The 20,975-nt window shown below is 36.7% G+C and overlaps 1 protein-coding gene across 1 annotated transcript in view; it reads left to right on the top strand.

Moving 5' to 3' along the window:
• TSPAN7 (tetraspanin 7) overlaps positions 1-9,930 on the top strand; it is an 83,756-nt gene extending 73,826 nt beyond the window's left edge. Inside the window, exons 6-8 of the mRNA XM_036460520.2 lie at positions 4,095-4,178; positions 8,652-8,727; positions 8,990-9,930. Of these exons, the coding sequence (XP_036316413.1) occupies positions 4,095-4,178; positions 8,652-8,720 (153 nt within the window). The 3' untranslated portion in view covers positions 8,721-8,727; positions 8,990-9,930. The remainder of the gene's footprint in view (positions 1-4,094; positions 4,179-8,651; positions 8,728-8,989) is intronic.
• Positions 9,931-20,975: the final 11,045 nt, after the last annotated feature.

Below are 20,975 nucleotides of genomic sequence, written 5' to 3'. Positions count from 1 at the left end.
CCTGATGCTGATGTCAAACACGGAATGCTGGCTTTCTTCTTTCTGGGTGTCTTTTTTTCCCTGCTTAATATATCTACTAAACACAAAATCATTTACAGCTGGGTGTCAGTCCTTAGCAGGAAGGGGGAGTAGAGTTGACAGACAGCATCTGTTTCTGCTAGGAGGGTGGCCTTTATTTTAGGGAGTTTACTGTCATAGGAAAAGAAATAAACAATTCTAATCCAACTCACTGTCAACATCCTGACTACAAAAGGAATTAGAGAGGAAAAACTGGCTAAAAGATATTTGAAAGTTAATATGTAGTGGAATTGAGGAATATGAAATTTCCGTAGTCAGAAAAGGAATATCAATTCTTTATTCTGTTTACATAGACTATGTTAAAGATAAGGTACAAATGCATGTGAAGGCCATCTATATTCTTAAATGTTTAGAACATATAGTTTGATAAACAAGAGAGAGAATAAAACCCTACTATTAAGTTTACTTGTGGTTATTTGGCCATCAGGTAAATTTTCTTTTCTTAGATAAAATTCTATTCTTTTAAGGTCTTCAAAATTCTATGTGGTCTGGGCCAACTACTGAAAAATTAATAGGAGGTAGCATTTCCTCAGGATCAGAATGTTAAGATATTGGTTTCTGTATTTTACCCATTTAATGTTAGTATTTATTGCATAAAAACTGCAAGGCATTGCTGCCATTCTAGAAGCTTGGTTTGTCATGCTGGGCTTCTGACTTTGCTATTGGATTGGGGAGGTAACATGTTCAGTACTGACAGTTTCTTATCTTGGATAAGAAGACATCTGTTCCTACTGAAATTTTCTTATAAACCTAAAGTTTGAAGCCCATTTGCCTCTCATCAGTAATATAACTTCTGCTTTTTTCATGGACATTCCCACTAAGCACCCATGCATGTCAGTATGATGCCATTTTATGAAATGCCACCTTACTAGCGCAAGGTGGCTACTCTGATTTATAAAAGGCAAGAAGAGCTTTGTGGCAGGGAGATATTGGTGTACCAAAGCCTCAGGAAGTCATTTGTAGAAGCAGAAACCTCAACCTTTGGTAAAAGTATTTTTTATACCCAAACTTCCTCTTCTTTTGTGCAAGTTGAAGGTCTAGAAGTCCAGATCATATATATGGTCTGGAGTCAGACTCCACATTAAATTCTGGCTCAGCCACTTGCTGGTCATACAGTGTTAATAAGTTACTTAACCTTTCTCAGTCGTGTTTCTCATCTGTAAAATGGGGATAATAATAGTTCCTGCCCCTTAGGATTGATAGGAAGATTGAAGATGATAAAGTATCTAAAGCATGGTGTCTGGCACAGAGTAAGGGCACAGTAAATGTTAATTATAATATTTTCTATTACCTGTAGTATAGTAAATGTCATGACAATGATGTTTTTCTTCCACTCTACTACATTGTGGCTTCTATTAAAAATGACACAGCCAGTCTTCATAGGAAGGATCACATAAAGATGACTCTAGCCCTTATCTGACAGCCTGAGAAACCTACCTTGTATAAATAACTGTGAGAGAGCAGGAAGGAGCTGAAAACAGCTAAGCAGGATATTTATTGTTTTGTTTGGGAGACAGATTTTATTTTGTTTCTGTTAGCAGGATTATGGCATGTCTTTAGGTTCAGTTGGCCAAAAGTTTTGGCTGAGTTCCTCCTCCATAGAAATTCCTTTATATATTTAAAAAATGTTTTTGTTGATTTTAGAGAGAGAGGAAGGGAGAAGGAATGAGACAGAGAGAAACATTGATCAGCTGCCTCCTGCACACACCCTGCTGGGGGTAAAATCTGCAACCCAGGCATGTGCTGTGACCAGGAATCAAACTGGTGACCTCTCTATGTATGGGATGAGCCAGAAAAATCTTTGCCAAATTATTTTGCAGAGTAAAATAATAACCCATCTCACTTCTCTCTAGTTTTTTTTTAAATTGGGTTTGTGTTTCCATATTTTGAGCTGACCTAGTACCAGTGCTGATGTGAATTTCATTCCTCTACCAGATCATTGACCATTGCTGTGAGGAGAAGCCACAATTATTAATGGCCAGCATAGCAAAACACTCAGCTACTATCATTGGGAAATGGCTAGGGATATTCACCACCCTTCTCATTTTGAATTCTTCCTACCCCAAACTGTTCTCTTTCACTGTCTTTTGAAAAATAGTGTGATTATATAGTTTCACTAGTAAAAATGAAATTAGCAGGCAAGCCTATACTATAAAGAGAGAATCAAATTTCAAAACACCCCATGGTAATAATGTATTTCCTTTCCCACCCCTGCCCTGGCCTTCAAATTTATGTCAGGTAACTAAGGAGTATAGTTTGTCCATTGCATTAAAAACATGTGTCAAAGCACTGCTGCTAAGTTAATGCATCGTTTTCTCTGCAAACAGACTGTGAATACATAAAATATCACTTATTAGAAGACACAGCCTTGGCAGAATTTTTACAGGCTATGAAAAATGTTAAATGGTTGAATTTTGAATTTAAAAATGGGAGACACTGTTCTTTTGCTTTGTTTTTTTTTTTTTTTTTTTACATGTTATGACAATTCAGAGTGCCTTTCTTAATAAACAAGTGTCCCTTTTACTCTGTTATAAAAGTAATGTCTTGATTTTTCACAGTCTTTATACATTCCAATTGAAGCTCTTTTACAGAAAACTAGAAAATGACCAAGTTTTTCAAAAAGCTGCATATGTCAGAAGTCTAGGTTGATTTGGCTGTTTTGAATGAATATACATATAAATTAATTCTCATTTTTCATTCTCTCTCCCTCCTTTCTCTCTTCCTCCTTTCCCCCTCCCTCCCTCTTACTTCATCCTCCTCCCTCCCTGCTGTTTGACCTGTGAGGCTTTTAACAGGAAGAGTGAGTTTTTGCCTCTGCATTATGGGTGATATACATTTGGTGTATCCTATCTGTATTAGATTGCTAAAATGTAATCCAGTATGTTCAAGAAAAATTCCCTTCATTTTATGGGTAAGGATGTTGACATCAGAACAGAAAAGTGACTTGTTCAAGGGGATATAGTAAATTTGTAGGAAAGACTCTAGAACTTATGTTTTCCCCATTAAAAAACAACAACAAATATAATAGTCTCTTTAGGAAGAATCCTAAAATGCCATAAAGTTGTCAGGCATTCAATCACCTCTCTCTGACCAGATGATTTCACTTTATCCAAGATTTTTCCATTTGTTGTTAAAATACTATTAACTATGATTATGATTCTGAGTCTTCCTGTTCAAGGATTTAAATTGCCTTTTCATCTGTTCAAGTTTACTTCTGTGTCTCTATAGTGTTTGCTTCATAGGTCTTACAGTTTCATTGCTAATTTTAATTCTACTACTGAGATATTTGCCAATGAATATATAATAGTTAACCCTTGAACAATGGGGGTTTAACTAATTGTGTGGGTCTTCATATACACTGATTCCTCACCCCCCCAATAAATTCGTGTACAATTTTCAACTATGGGTGGGAGTCTGTGGATATAGAGGGCTAATTGTATGCATGGATCTGAGCCATTTTACATAGGGGACTTGTACCCTTGGATTGTGGTGTCTGCGGGGATTCCTGTAACCAAAAACCCCTGAGAAATACTGAGGATCAATTTAAGTTTTGGGGGAGTCAAAGTTATATATGGACTTTCATGCAGGGGTTAGCACCCCAACCATTGTGTTGTTCAAGGATCAACACTATATATATATATATATATGTGTGTGTGTATATATATATATATATATATATATATATATATATATATATATAATGTACTTTATATCCAAGGGTCAACACTATATATATACACTATATATATATATGATTTACTTTAAAATAACTCAGCCAAGGGATGAGAGATTTAAATGAAACAAGATTAGTTGTATGTTAATTGTGATGTTAGAAAAAGGTTCACTTAGGGGCTCATTGTTCTACTCTGTATATATTTTTGTATGTAGGAAATTTTTCATTATTTGTAAGTGTAAAAAGAATGATGGTAAGTTCCTAGGGTGAATTAAAAATGTTAACATAGTCCAGTCTGGCCTGGATAAAACATGCCTCTGATACTGTCTCTCTCTGTTTCCAGGGTTGTTATGATCTGGTGACCAGTTTCATGGAGACTAACATGGGAATCATTGCTGGAGTGGCTTTTGGAATTGCATTCTCCCAGGTAGCCTACATAATTGTGTGATCCAGTCAAGCCTTTTCCCTGTCTCCTGCTCTCCTTTCCCTCCCTGATCTCCAGGCTCTGCCTGCCTCACTGTGTCTTGGGAAAGGCTGATAGATGGGGTCAGAGCTCCATGCTCATTAGTCCTTAGGTCATCTGTTTATTGATTTTTCTTTTTCAACTTAAATGAAGTTTTGCCATCAAGGGAATATTGGTTACAGTTCAATTAATGACTAGCTCCAGAAAAACAACTTGCTTCTTCTGTAGGTCAAATGGAGGTTAACTGAACAAAATGCTGGCTTAATTGGAGCATAAACAACTCCAAACATCAAATGGCTGATCTGGATTGGGGGGAAGCCTTTTTTTCCTGTGTAACCTATCACTTTTCTCTTAATTCCTGTAGATTATGCATGAGGTCTCTCCCTTTAAAGAAAACCTAAATTTAGCCAACTTCATTTTGTGATTATTATTTTAATCTCTGTTTGACTATTATTTCTAAAGAGGAAACCAAATTTCTGTATATTGCATTTTATATTCCTTTATCTCTACCCAGCCTCTAAAAAACAGTTCGAGAGGTAATTATGCAAACTAAAGATGGAACAAGATTAAGCTAAATCTAAAATTTTGTCCATCTCCACCAGGCAGTATAATGTCCCACAAGCTTCTGATCTCCTGGCTAAAAAATATACTGTGGCTATAATATTACTATGGGTAGAAGGATTGGGATATATACTTAAATAAAACCTTTATGTTTTACTTAGAATTTTTTCAGACCAACTGAGTCTAATTATTGTTATCAGTAATGTGTCCACAGCTCTAATTTCACCTGCCTGAATTCTATATTGGCTCTCTCAGACTGTAATTATTTTTCCCCACTCCCTTGTACTTTCCTTCCTGCTAAGTCTAAAACTTTTTATTACAATATGATACATGCAGAAAAGTGCATAACTTAAAAGTATGCAGTTTAATAAGTTATCATGAGATGAACATATTTATGTGACTGTCAGATCCAGGAATTGAACATTAGCCTGATAGTTTTTGCCATAGATAAGTAGAAAATTTTGTTCCAAGCAGGTTCAAAAAACCTGCGTGATGTTTCATTTCACAAGAGCATGTGGGTTCAGCCAATAGGAGTGCGTCATTCTTGTGACGGCTTCAAAATTCATTGACCATTGGTTTGCTTTTTGAAACTCATGAAGTGAGTTAAATCTCAATACACCCACACAGAGACAAACCAGAGTGCTGTCACAAACAGGGCCAATTAACTCAGTCTCCAGAGGCATTTCAGAGGAAATTGTTGCCCTGAACTTTCTTCTGGTTACTATCATATTTCAGTAATTACATCTCAGTAGCATATCTGTAATAGTCAAAGGAGCATTTTAGAGGATCCCAAACCATGTGTTCGATGCAGATGTACAAGATGCACTTGACAGCTTGCACATACAATTTACTTTCCACATGTATGTGCAGCAACACGTTCATACCCACCTACAGGACAGACTTTTTCTGGGCACTTGAGAGCTGTCCCTTTGGAGGTAGGAATATGCTGAAATCTTCACTAATGGCTATCCTAGAACCATAAAGGTACATGATGCCAGTAGTCTGCATGGGGAGAAGAGAGCCTCAAAGAGCCTGGAATCTCATGTATGAAACATCATCCAAGAATATATACATGTGGCCATGAGGTAGTGAAGTGACAATCCTATTTTCATTAGTGAGGTGACCCAAGTCATAAAGAACCTGATTTGTGCTTAGACAAATGGTTACCTGGCCTATTGAGCATTAATCTCTCTGTGCTACCATGAAGAAATCCCTTATGTGGAATTACTGAGTTTTCTCTGTGGCCCTATGAGGCAATAAGAGAGGGGATTTGTTTCCTCACCTGCTCTCCTCCTCCTCCTTGTCCTTTTCCTCACCTGCTATTGTGACCTCCATGCTATCATCTATTGGAACAAACTGGATTTGTACATCTGTTGTCTCAGAAATTAAAGATGGTATAAAGTAAAAAGAAAACTAAGCTGAGTCTAGTCTTTTAATAGAATGTGCAAGAACTCTGGCCCTGTTAACTAATTTAAAGCAGGCCTTTTATACTTCTCTCCTACTGCCTTTGTCCTCTCAAGAAAAAGTCCATTTGCCTGAAATTGATATGCAGGTCCTGCTGCCCTATAAATTTATAGCAAGAGGTTGAGTGTGTTTTCATAGGGTTTGAATGGCTTGCTTGAGATTGGGCATCTACTATAGATCCAGGTTTACAATTCTGACCCCCACACCTGGTCTGCTCTATTAAACATCTAGGCCAAAGTTTACCCTTGTTCTTGCCTCGGATAGCACCTAAAGGGAACTTATTCTGTGCTTTTATAATGAAAGGGTTTGAATCTGTGGAATTGGAAGGAAAAAGGTACTCATAAAAAAAAATAGATCCTCCTCCTACCTATCCATCCCCTGACCTTCACCACTGTAGAGCCTCACCCAGAGCTCACAGGCTTCTGGGATGATTCATTATTGGCTGGGAATTTTTTTTCTGGGACTTGTTTACCTTTTCTATGTAGAGGGCAAGACAAAGCTATTGATAGCCTTGATAAGACATGGCCCCAAAAAGGCTATTAGTATTTTCAGGGCCTCAGATGCTTCCTAACAACATTTATACCATTTCATTTCTAGTTAGATTCCTTGGTACTTTCCTAAAGTCATGAAAGTTTTACTTAGTTTTCCAGTTAAGTAATTAAAATAAAATATTGACAGGCATTATAAGGATCTAAATTTTTTTATCTATTGCTTGCCACTTTCTTGTTAAGAAAGTTGCCTTTACAACTCTATGATGGCAGAGGAAGACACCCTTGCCCTGTTGCCTTGGACATCTCTTGTCTTTGCTGACAGCCTCTCTTTCTATTCTCTGGTTTCTCTGTTGTTGAAGCAGTAGGACCTCCCTGAGGTTTTAACAACTCAAAAGAAAATAGAATACATACTGACAAGGCAGATAGTAGTAAAAATAAAATAAAATGTTATTTCAAAAAATTAGATGGGTACTAAGTACAAAGTCTTAGTCAATCAAATATAAATAAGCTGATCTATAACTGCCTAAACTATATAGGATTAGGGATTTCACCAGCCACAAGCAGGGTAAATGGTAGCTCTGAGGTCTCTGTCCTGAGGAGTTTTCAGTGTAACAAACTCTTCAGAGAACAGAGTCCAGGTGTTGCCCTGACCAAGAATGGGACCCAGTTTGGCTGCAGGTATTACACCTATAAGATAAGGGTGACTAAAAGGACACTGTTACCAATTTTCTCTAAAGGTCATTCCAAACTCTGATCCAATAAAATATGGCTAACTGCTTAAGGAGAAGAGACTTAATTTGGCTAAGAGAGACTGCAACCTCTAAATTCAGGTGTACATTTGAGCTCCTGTGTAAAGCATGCTAATCCTCCAGAGTCAAGAAAGAGAATTTCGGTTTCCAGTGAGCTGAACAGATGTGCTTAAGGATGTCTTCATAATGTCACAACAGCTTTTATCAGATCTATCTATGCTACAGTTTAAGTCAAGGCACAAACACAGGTAGATGATTGATGTCCTCTGAGGAGGTAGAGATACACTGATATTGGTTATTCAGGTGGCCCTTAGATGTAGATGGACTCATTTATGCCCAAGATATCTACATGGTTGAGAGACGAAGAGAAATTAAAGCCCCCCTTTCCTCTTTGCCTCTTTGTCCTTCACCCACATCCCCCAGCCTCTAACAGGCCATGACTTTATTACTTCTTCACTGGCAAACTCTTCTGGCCAAGAATAGCATCTCATTGTCTCAAGGGAAGAACTATTATTTGGTCAGTTGGGTATGGCTGGGGTATCATACTATGTTGAAACATCATCCAGTGCATGTGCTTATAGTTTTGAATTTAATTGGGGCATTAAAATGTATCTCTCACTAATTCTGTGGTACTTAATTTTTTCATTACTCTTATAACATATAAACACATTTTAATACTTATGTGTCAGAAGTTTTTATTTATTTCTAAATTATTTTTATTGATTTTAGAGAGGAAGGGAGAGGGAGAAAGTGATAGAAATGTCAATGATGAGAGAGAATTATTGATCAGCTGCCTCCTGCATGCCCCTATTGGGGATTGAGCCTGCAACCCAGGCATATGCCCTTGACTGGAATCTAACCTGGGACCTTTCAGTCTGCAGATTTATGCTCTATCCACTGAGCCAAACCAACTGGGACTCAAAAGTTGTTTTAAATTGTCAGAGTGAACTAGAACCTGTGGCCAGTTCAAGAACCTCTAGTTATCCTCTATCAGCAGTTAGACACTCTTAGTCTTAGATACCTCAGATGAAATCAGGTTTAATCATTTTCTCTAGTGACCTTTTCCCATTCATGTACAAAAGCACTCAGGTGGGGGGGGGGGGCGGGGAGTCAAAGCACAGTGTAGTTCAGTGGCTTAAGATTTCTGTTCTCATTTTTCCTCCTGGCAATAGCTGATTGGCATGCTGCTGGCCTGCTGTCTTTCCCGGTTCATCACGGCCAACCAGTATGAGATGGTGTAAGGAGAAGGTGAGTGGCAGTGGGGAGTGTTTAATTTATCCCTTTGGGGAACATACTACTTTTCAAAGCACAAGGGTACTATCCAGCCACTTAACTACCTGATCTTGGTGGCACTGGTCCATTTGACAAAACCTCATTTCTGTGGTGGTGCTAGGAAGGAGATGTGATCACCACTATTGTGGAAAATGTATCAATACTCTTCTCAGATTGTTACCTTATTTTAAATCCTTATTAATGGTGAGTCACTCACATGTTTTAATCTCTCTCGTAGTCTTTCAAGAACGACGGAATAAGAGACCCGATTTAATAAAGGAACTGCAGCAATCCTTGAAAGACTTCTAAAGAATGTTAGAGCACAGTATATATTATACTTTCCCTATTCCCCTAACTTCATGCCCTGTGTGCAGCTGATACTCCCACACAGTCACTACCTTGCCTTTCAACATAAACCATGTGTAGTGTTCCATTTTGTGAAGCCCTGTTGTGCCAGAGTATAGCGAGATTCCTTGCATCTAGTCCTAGTGGAGCCAACCCAAGGCTCCTCCATCTGTACTTGGTCTAACTATAACTCATGATAGGTGACTGGTTATCACTCCATCACTGGCCACCTGGGCCCTGCATGTTTTTGGGAGGCTCCTGTTAACTCTTCATTAAGATTTATAAATGTCACTCCCCTTGATATAGATAAACAGCTATCTGTTCTTTTGGCTTAACTTCCTATAGTTTGGTTATCCCTTTACTAAGGCTTTTTCTTACTTTCTCCAGGCTTTCTAGAACATGTAAAGAGATACATCAGTAATTGTTTATAAGGAGGAAAAGGCATGAAGGAAATTGTTGAACTTTAGGTGGTCTCCTTGCTCATTATTATTACATGCCTGGGTATGTATAGACAGTTTAGTATACCTATACCTCTCACTTGAAACCTGAATTAAAAAGCTGAATTGTTGCTTCACATGAATAAAATATTACTTCTGTTTTTCTCCAATTAATTGCTATTGTGTTATTTTACTTCTTTTTGTACTTTTCCTTTGCATTGATATTACAGACATTGAGGACATCATCAAATCAATTAAAAAACGAGTGTGAAGGGGGAACAAATGTCAAAATATTTTTAAAAGATCTTTAAAAATAATGCCTCTAGCATGCCAACAAGAATGCATTGATATTGTGAACATTTGTGATACATGTATTAATAAATAGAGTCACTACAAATTACTGTGTTCTGGTTTTGTTCTTTAGTTATTATAGAAATTTTAAACGCATATTTCTATTCTATCTTGCTACAAGCTGATACACCCCTCCATAAATGCTTCCATCAATCTTACCACACAAAAATAGCATCAGGCAGTGTAAAAGTTGAAGAGATTTTTTTTAAATGGGAATTTTAGAAATTTACATAATTTATCATGAACAGAATAAGTTGTTGACTACAAAAATAGAACTTTTTAGCAGAGGTTTTAAGAGTCTGAATATCTTTGTTTAGGAAAAGGAAATGAGCATTTATTCTTTGGTTCATTGTTTCTAATGAGCATGTATTCTAATGAGCACAGTACATATTACACTTTAATCTCTGGATTGAATGCACTTAATCTAAGGAAGAGATGACATCACACAACACCATTTAGTGCTCCCAATACACAGTTTGTATTGAAGTATGAAATCCTTACACTTGATTGAAAGTGCATTTTAGCAATAGGTACAATATGTATTATTTATGATCTATTTTTCCTTCTTAATAATCATTCTTTTAAAAAGCTAGTAAAGCATATATTGATCTGTTTTCCAAATAAGTGGATTTTAAAAGTCCCCTCCTACTCTGTAGAACAACCTGTAATTAGTATGGAGATTCCAATATCTTTCTGATGTAATGCTGTATTGATTTGCTAGAATTTTGTTGAGGATTTTAGCATCTATGTTCATCAGGGATATTGGCCTGTAGTTCAATTTCTTTGTAGTGTCTTTATCCAGTTTTGGTATTAGAGTAATGCTGGCTTTATAGAAAGAGCTTGGAAGTATTATTTCATCTTGAAATGTTTTGGAATAGTCTAAGCAGGATAAATTTTAGTTCTTCTTTTAATGTCCAGTAAAGCTCCCATGTGAAGCCTTCTGGACCAGGACTTTTGTTTTGCTGGAAGGTTTTTTTAATTTTTTAATTTTTTTTTATTACTGCTTTAATCGCATTGGTAGTTATCGGCCTATTCAGATTTTTTGATTCTTCCTGATTGAGTTTTGGAAGATTGTATTTTTCTAGGAATATGTCCATTTCATATGCTAGAGTAGAGTTGTTGGTAGTATTTCTTTTAAAATCCTTTGTATGTCTGTGGGGTTGGTTTAATTTCTGACTTTGTTTATTTGGGTCCTCTCTCTCTGTTTCTTGGTGAGTCTGGCTAGAGGTTCATCAATCTTGTTTATCCTTTCAAATAACCAGCTCTTGGCTTTATTGTTCTTTTTATTATTTTTTATCTCTACAATTCTATGGCACTCTATTTTTGCCTTATGACTTTTTTTCCAGTTAATATATCACTATTTTTATTTCATGATTATATCATAGTTTCTCCCAGTGTACTCAAACAACTCCACATGAGTAGTATTATGATTGAACCTGGATTCTCAGCTAAACTTGTAGTCAGAATCCCCAGATTTTGTTTATTGGAGGAGGAAAAGTGGTGATCTCTGTCTCCTAATAGAACTTCCAACATAACTTGTATAAATAGGCTAATAAACACTAAAAGTATCCAAGAACATATAACTCTTCCTCGCCCTGGTATCTCTCCACAACAAACAAAATGCTTGACCTATTACCCAGAACTGTTTGTTGCAGAGAGATACCTGACTAGGAGGAGTTCATTTATCTGTTCTAGATCCTTTTGACCTATTGTGTGATGTTTCCATGGAGTAATATAGTTTAATTCAAAGAAGATTGAGTACTTACTGGATTTTGACTATGGGTAATGTAAAGAAGCATAAGGAAATATTTGTTTTTGAGCAGTGTTGATTAATTTGTATGTATATAATAGATTATATTAGATCTAGTACTAATTAATGTCGTTTTCTAATACTTTTTAAATCAAATTTATTTAAACAGTACAACAAAATTTAATCAACAATATAGTTGCCGTTGTTTTCTACTACTTGTGCCCAACACTCAGGAAGCATTTTAATATCTCTGTTGTAAAATTCTTGTGATTTTGATGCAAAAAATTCGGTCAATGCATTTTTGAGGCATTCTTCATTATTAAATTTTTTTCCAAGAAGAAAGTTTTGCAAAGAACGAAACAAATGGTAATCGGAAGGGGCAATATCAGGAGAATATGCAGGTTGAGGGAGAACTTCCCATTCCAACTGGCGCAGTTTTTCAGCAGTGATTCTTGCAGTATGCGGTCGTGCGTTATCGTGGTGAAGAATTACGCCCTTCCGATTAATCAGCGCGGGTTCTTTTTCTCTTAAAGCTTGGGCTAACCTTTCTAATTGGGCACTATACACTGCACTTGTAATGGTTTGGTTAGATGGTAAAAGTTCATAATGAAGAATTCCTTTAAAATTCCACCAAACACACAACATCACTTTTTTCGCATGCAAGTCAGGTTTTGGCGTGGGCTGCGGAGCCTCATTTTTGTCCAACTATTGAGGCCGCCTTTTCAAATTAACATACAGCACCCATTGTTCATCTCCGGTAACAATTTGCTCTAAAAACGGCAAACGGTTTTGATGAGAGAGGAGCGAACTGCAAATTGTGACTCTTTGATTACAGTTGTTGTCGGTCAACTCATGAGGAACCCATTTTCCAAACTTTTGGACTTTGCCAAGTGCACGCAATTGATTGGAAATTGTTTTCTGTGAACAATTTAAAGTTGTCGCAAGCTCTTGTTGGGTAATTTGAGGATTTTGCACCAAAAGAGCTTGAAGAGCTTCTTGATCAAAATTGGACACACGGCCTCGACCACTCTTGTCATCTAACGAAAAATTTCCCTCGCGAAATTTCTCAAACCAATGCTGGCATTTTCTGGTGCTAACTGCATCTTGACCAAGAGCACTACAGATGTTTTTTGCAGCCTCACTTGCTTTTCTTCCTAATTCAGGGGTCCTCAAACTTATTAAAGTGGAGGCCAGATCACGGTCCCTCAGAGAGCTGGAGGGCCGGACTATATGAAATACTAATTCCTACTGTAACACCTAGGCTGTGCTCACTGCCCAAAAAACCTGGCGGGCTGGATCAGACTCCTCTGCGGGCCGCATGTGGCCCGCGGGCCGTAGTTTGAAGACGCCTGTTTGGAACTCGTAAAGCATGCAGTGCCAAATATGCTCTTCATCCGCCATCTTCTTAGCCCTAGTTTTGCAACAAAAACCAAACCAAACACAAACTTTTTCAAGCAAAACTTGTTAATTGCACTTCACACATTCTGTAGATACCACGTGTTTGAAGGTTATGTCAATACAAGTCAACGCCAAGCAAGATTTTAAACGAATGTTTAAAAACGACATTAATTATTACTAGACCCAATATAAGCTGTTAATTCATCTCTGTACCAGAACAATTCAGGTTTGTACAGTTGATTGTGAAAAGGCCAATATAATATCTACAAATGCAGCTATATTAGTTATAAATTGCTTTATAGCCTATTACCCCAAACACTTAGCAGGTTAAAAAAAAAACATTATCACAATTTCTATGGATCAAGAATTCAGGTCAAGGTTATTTGGGTGCCTCTAGCTCCCAAGGTCTCTCATGAAGTTGCAGTTAAACTACTGGTTAGGGCTGTGATCTTCTGTGAAAGTTCTACTTGGGGAAGGGAAATCAGATTCTGATATCATTCAGATGATTGTTGGCAGGCATTGGGCACTTGCCATCTAATAGGCTTCTCTAATAGGGGTCCTTGACAGCTAGCTTGCCCCAAAATGGGAAATCCAACAGAGGAGGAAGTATGAAAGAATATTCAAGAAAGAAGCCATATATATATATATATATATATATATATATATATATAATCTTAACCTCAGGAATTATATGCCATCACTTCTATAATATTCTGTTAGAAGTTAGTGAATTAAGTCTATTCCAAGTAGGGGAGGAGAGTACACAAAGGTGTGAATGCCCTGAGGCTGGGATAACTGGGGACCATCTTAAAGGATGCCTGCCACAACTATATTTGATTCCCCCCCCCTCTTTGGGACTTATTGAATGACTCATAACAGTTGAGATAGCAACTAAATTTAGGAAGAAAACTGCTTTACAAGTAAGTTTAAAGTCCATTTTCATTGATCTTGGTGTTTCTTTCGAGATTAGCCAACGCTTTTTTTGGCACCACTTCCTATAATATTTCTGTTTAGAGTTAGAATTACTGATGGTCAGCAGAATCAAAAGCTGCTAGTTTTCAAGTATATCAGAACTATTTTTCCATTATCTTAGGAGATTTTGTCATTTCTGCATGTCTACCCTCTCTTGAAAAAAAATATCTAATATTTATCCCATTTCCACACACGTCTTGTTAAAATATCAGTGAAGAGAAACCTTCAAAAGTAAATGGTTTGGTATTTTATTTTTACCCTTTCTTCCATCACCATTACTTCATGACGATTAATTATTTTAAGTGATAGTTATTACAGGTAAATGAAGGGACCTGAGGGTTGTTTTATTTGTAATTTATTTAGTAGCAAAATGATTAAATTTTAAGGGGACATTGATAAACCAATAAATGAATATACCCAATATACTGTCCAAAATAGTAAGGGCCTAGAAATTATGTTATATTAGAGAGGCTCTGTGTGCAAAGGAATGGGGCATGCTAAGCATTTTCTTCTTTAAATATTGAGTTCATGAGAGCTTAAGCTTAGGCCATCTTTTGCATAGTCTTCTTCTCGGCAATTTTACCCATCTTTGCTACTTCAGTGACTATGCATATGCCAGTAACTTTCATTTTAAAAGAGCTAGCTCACACATATTTTTGGAGCTACAGATCTGTACAGTTCAGCTGCCAACTACCACAGGGCTGAAAGTATAGAAACCCAGAGCCAACAACCACAGGGCTGAAAGTATAGAAACCCAGAGTGTGGCAGTGCTGACTTGGACACCACACTGAGGGAAGGTATGGATCAGTCTGGTTTGGATGAAAAGAAATAGAGATTTTTGATAAATTTCCTTTATGCAATCATTCCATAGATATTTATTAAACACTATGTCAAGCACTGTTTTTGAATGTGTGACTACAGAGGTGACAAAACAAAGTAGGCTCTTGCCTTCATGTAACTTATATTTCCACAGAAGCAAGATGATAAATGTGTGAATAGATAAGATTAGTTAGTGATATGTTTTAAAGAAAAAATAAAAGTTGGTAACATTGGTGATGTAACTTTACGTTATCTTAAACAGTCCAAGCTTCACTATATGTTTGAATTACTTTTGAGCCTGAGGACTCAGGCTCTGATATCCTCTCATCTGAATTAATTTAAAGGTGGACTGAAATCAGGTTTGTACATGCATGAAGTTTGGATCATGCAGTGTGGCTTCTGATGGCTGTCTGTATGTATGGAAACCATCCATGTATGGTTATATAAATAAACTTAAAATCATTCCCCAAATAAGGACCCTGAAGACTCTCTAAGAAATTAATCTCTAAAGATAGCTATTCTCTTGCAAAGAAGAGTTAACTTCCTGTAGAAGGGCATAACAATGAATGTGGTGTATATATTAACAAGGAATGTGCATGCTATAATCATTGTTGTTTAGCTTTGTGGGTGAGCTCTGGCCTTTCACCCTGAGAATCACACTAGTTCTATATGTTTTATACATGACTCCTGTAAAACTGGATTTGAAGAAATGGTTTTATAGCTTAATAAAAGGGTGTAAAAATCACTGAGTTTGATTATTATGCTACTGAAAGGAATCAGAGCTACACAAAATATGGCTAGGTCAGCAGTGTGGGTTTAGCTTGGGAGCTTGTGACGCATGCAGAATCTCGGGCCCCACTCCAAATCTGCATTTTAACAAGATCTCCAGGGGATTCATATTCACAAATATTTGAGAGGTGCTGATTTAGGTCACTGGTTTCCAATCTTGGCTGTGCTTTGCAATCACCTGGGAGTAAAAGCTCCCCAGAGGATTTTGATGTGCAGCCAAGTTTGAGAACACTGATTTAGGCCACACACTGAAAGATGTCCTGAAAGTGTGAGCTGTTTGGCCACCTGGTGAACCAGGTTTATAGTGTAAGTCACTCTGATAGAACCCCTACACACAGTCAACCTCAGCCTGACATTTTCCTTGCATTTGAAATCTAGTACACAAAGAATGGGAAATGGCTATTCTTATACATGGGTGGGGGAATGGTGAGGGCATTGAGAATTCCTTTCCAGTAGATGATATAATTTATCAGCTGGTTAAGACAGCAGCTAGATCTCATTTATATGTAGTGATTTCCCCTTTTTTACCAGGGATGAACTCAGTAGAATCACTCAGAAAGACTAGCCTGCTTGCTACTCATCCTATCTAGTTAAATTTATTTTATGCAATTGTGTGCAATAGTTTACCTATGAAATTCCTCCAGGGGAGGGTTAGCTCAAACTACTGAAGGCAGTAAATAGAATGACCTTATGCATATAAGTCATAAACCAAACAGCAGGGGATTGCTGAGGTGGGGAGAAGGTGAGTGAAAATTCAGAAGTGGACACCTTTGGGAAGGCACCTTTTCTTTGTTTTACCACATCTGACTTCCAGAATGGGGTTTGGCAAATGAAATTTGCATTCAGCATTTATAATTTTTTAATTCATTTTCTTTTGTTACTCCTCACCCGAGGATATTTTTCCATTGATTTTTAGAGAGAGAGAGAGGAACGAAGAGGGAGAGACATAGAGAGAGAAACATCAATATGGGGGAGACACATTGATTGATTGCCTTCCACATTTGCCTCAACTGGGGCCAGGAATCAAGCCTGCAACCAAGGTATGTGCCCTTGATCAGAATTGAACCTAGGACCCTTCAGTCAGTGGGCTGACATTCTATCCACTGAGTCAAACCAGCTAGGGCAATTCATTTTTTATTGAGGTCACATCTATAATAATAAAAGTGTCATATGCTAATTAGACCAGACAGCTGAACAACCCAGGGCTGCGAGAGCCGAGGCAGCCACTGCAGCTGTGAGGGCTGAGCCCCTTGCATGAATTTCATGCATTGGGCTTCTAGTTTGTTAATAAAATTATATAAATTTAGGGTGTATAGCATAATTTGATATCTGTATACTCTATGGTATACTCACCATCAAAGTTCTAGATTCATCTGTTACTGTATATTAAACTTCCTTTACCCATTTTGCCATCCCCCACCCCCATCTCCTCTGGTAACCACCAATCTATTGTCCTCTATGTGTTTGTTTTAATTTTCTTTGTTTGATTGTTACTTCTTGTTTTATATTCCACATATGAGTGAAATACTGTTTTTTGTCTTTTTCCATCTGACTTATTTTACTCAACATAATACTACTATCAAGATCTATCCATGTTGTCACTAATGGCAATATTTTTTATGGATATTTTATGGATATTCATATTTTTTATGGATAAGTAGTATTCCATGTGTATATGTACATATGTCATATATCATACGTGTGTGCACACGCGTGTGCATGCACACAGGTGTATATGTGAAATCTTTATCCACTCATCTATATTGATGGACAGATACTTAGGTTGTTTTAATATCTTGGCTAATGTAAGTAATACTATAATGAACATAGGTGTACATATATATTTTTGATATAGTACTTTTATATTCTTTGGATAAATACTCAGAAGAGGATTTGATGAATCATATGGTAGTTCTATTCTTAAGTTTTGGAATAACCTCCATACTATTTTGCACAGTAGTTGCACCAATTTACCATTGCACCAACATTATATGAAGGTTCCCTTTTCTCCACATCCTCTCCCACACTTGTTAATTATCATCGTAATCATAGTTAAGTGCACAGTTCACTAGTGATAAGTGTATTCACATTGTTGTACAATCTCCAGAATATTTTCAACTTGCAAATCTGAAACTATGCCCATTAAATAACAACCCTTCATTTTCCCTTTCCCCAGCCCCTGATAACCACCATTCTACTTTGTTTCTATAAATTTGATTACCTTATATACTTCATATAAGTGGGATGATACAGTATTTGTCTATTTGTGACTGGCTTACTTCATTTAGCATAATATCTCAAGATTTCATCCATGTTGTAGCATGTGACAGGATTTCATTCCCTTTTAAGGCTTAATAATATTACATTACATGTATATACCACATTTGTTTATTCATTCAATGATGGACAGTTGGGCTGCATCCACCTTTTGGCTTTGTGAATAGTAGTGCAATGAACATGAGAGGACAGATATAAGAATGTCTTTTAATACAAAAATAGCTGACATTGATTAATGCATTAATGTCAGGAACTCTTCTAAAGACTTTATATACATTATCTCATTTAATCTTTCCAGCAACAATATGAATTAGGAAGCACTCTCATTATTACTATTTTACAGATTATTAAACTGAGCAACTGGAAGGTTAAGAAACTTTCCCCACGCTATACCAGTGGAGCTGGGATTCTCATCTAATTAAACTGGCACTAGTGTCATGCACTTAACCACCATGCTATGCTGGCTCTTCTCTATCTTATTTTTAAAAAATTTACTAATTTTAAGTGTACTGTTGTTTGAGTAAATTCAGTTTTGAAGACATCACCATAATTCAGTTTTAGAATATTTCTATCACCCCCCCCCAAAAATTTCCTAAGCTTGTTTATATTTAACATATCCTCCTATCTCTAGCCCTAACAACCATTTTATTTGCCTTCTGTCTCTATGTAGTTGATTTTTTTGCACAATTAATATGAATGGAATCATACAAGTTGTGGCCTTTTGTGACTGACTTCTTTATCTTCTACTAGAGGCCTGATGCATGAAATTTGTGCAACGGGCTTGGCCCTTGCAGCCCTGGTGGCTTGTCTAGGCCCTCGCAGCCCCAGCTTTGTTTGGAAGGACGTCCGGAAGATCATTCAGCTGTCCAATCAAATTAGTATATTACGCTTTTATTATTATAAATAGAGTGCACTGTGTGAGCTCATAAAATATTAAGGTCTCCCAATTACAGTTTCTTTAATTAAAAACATGAGCATTCCCTCCTGAATCCCCAAATTTCTTTTACTTTTGACACATACAAACTGCAATATCACAAAGCATATTTATTAAGCACCCAAAACTTATAAAGCTCCTTTTCTTGTTCTGGTCAAGCATTTCAGATATGCTGTACATTGGAAAGAGGAAATCAAAATTAACTTCACGTACTGAATTCTATAAAAAGTTATTCACAATTAATACAGACTTCAGGGGAGTGCAGTAATTAGTCCATTTGCCCTGAAAATTAATGGGTGATTTTCATTATACTCCTAAGAGATATTTCACCCAATAACATTTCATTTCAGATTAATGTAAAATGAAAACTACATTGAGACTGCTGTCTACAAAGTGATTACAAAGCACAAATATCACAAAGATTAAAAGGGAAGAAAGATCAAGTGGAACAACGACCTGTTAATAATTTTAGACAGGATTAAGATAATGAAATCAATGTGTCAATCATTCTACCGTAATTAAGAAGCCACAATATTTTTCAAGGGCATGCCTAGGTTTATGTAAAGTAACACTTGATAGAGTTCTTTATAAGTTAAACTAGACTTTTAGAAGTGGGTAGTTACTGAATAGTTACAAAGGAAATAAAACTTCAATTTTAAAATACAAAGGCCTGTACACAGAGAAACTCTCTTTTCATTATTTTTAGGGAAAATCATCCCTTTCTGGCACCAAACACCAAAAATGATTTAAGCTGCCACTAGGGGGCAGAAGCCGACGGAAGCTAATTAACAGGTTACTCAGAAAAGCCATTCACATTTGGAGTGATTTGAGATATATTGATGACAACTGCCTCTTATATGATAAGTTGAATTTGAATTTATCATATTTCCTTACTAAGAACCAGAAACCAAAATAAGCTTGCCTAAACTTTTTTCTGTTCTGATGCTTAAGTCACCACGTGGTAAGAAATACTGACCTAGGAACCATGATAGCAGCTACATGAATAAAAGGCAATATTGTATTATTTTCTGTTCCTCTCCAACTCCAATTTTACAATCCTTTTCATCTTGATAGCCACTTGGTTTATTCAGGTTTATGCTTGTGGTTACCCTCATCACTTGGCAACTTGTGTCTCATCCCAGAAACAATATCCAAACAAATCTGATTTTATGAGGTAGCCTATTGCCACACACATTTAACATATAACACAGTCATTTCACAACAGGCATAGAGTTCAGTTCTTTCACTTGGTAACACTGTGTTAAAGTTTAGCCAGGAATAGTTCTAAAGGAACAAATAAGCAAGTATCAAATATATGTAATAAATCATGGCATTCATGCCAATTTCTGAAAACTTTATCCCACATAAATCCACATAAATATACATTTTATAAGGAAGCAGTAGTGCATTATGAAGTATCCTAAACAAACAAATGAGATATATATATCATTTGTTTATATATATATATATAATTATATATATATATATATATATATATATATATATATATATAAAATTGCAATAGCCTATACTCTGAGGAGACATTAACACTGATGTTTTTCATTCAATAAACGGAATACTTAATATATGTCAGGCTAAATATGCATAAAATATGAGCCCTGTCCGCATGGAGCTCACAATTGAGTGGGAAGCCAAATATAGAAATAGAAAAAGATTATAAATAGAACATTTCATTCTATATGGTGTTATAATGATTTGGATGGGTATTGCTTAGTTGGGATTCAAAATGGGAGGGATCAGATACCATAAAATGCTTTGCTTCCTGGGAAATGGCATCCTGAGTGCACTGTGAAAGTATAAACAGATGCGGTCAGGTAAAGAAAAGGTGGAAGAGCATTAAAGGCAAGACAGACATTCGGAGCAAGAGTCAAAGCAAGAATATAGGATGGGTAGTAATGGTGGTGGGTGGACAAGTATCATAATCAGTTCTGTGTTGCTTCTGTACTCAGTGGTAATTGTGAAAGACAGGACACAAGGGACAGAGCTCTATGGACCTTATACATCAGCCTGATAATCAGAGATATCACCCTATAGGCAACAAGGGGTTGGGTAACTGTTTTGAACAGGAAAAGCTGATCATTGTGGAAGAAGTTGAGGGGAATGAAATTAAGGTCAGACAGACTACTTAATC

Source organism: Pipistrellus kuhlii, unplaced genomic scaffold (genome assembly GCF_014108245.1).
Source record: "Pipistrellus kuhlii isolate mPipKuh1 unplaced genomic scaffold, mPipKuh1.p scaffold_m20_p_32, whole genome shotgun sequence".
NCBI lineage: Eukaryota > Metazoa > Chordata > Mammalia > Chiroptera > Vespertilionidae > Pipistrellus > Pipistrellus kuhlii.
The sequence above is the reverse complement of the archived record's forward strand: the minus strand, read 5'-3'. Positions and strand labels throughout refer to the sequence as shown.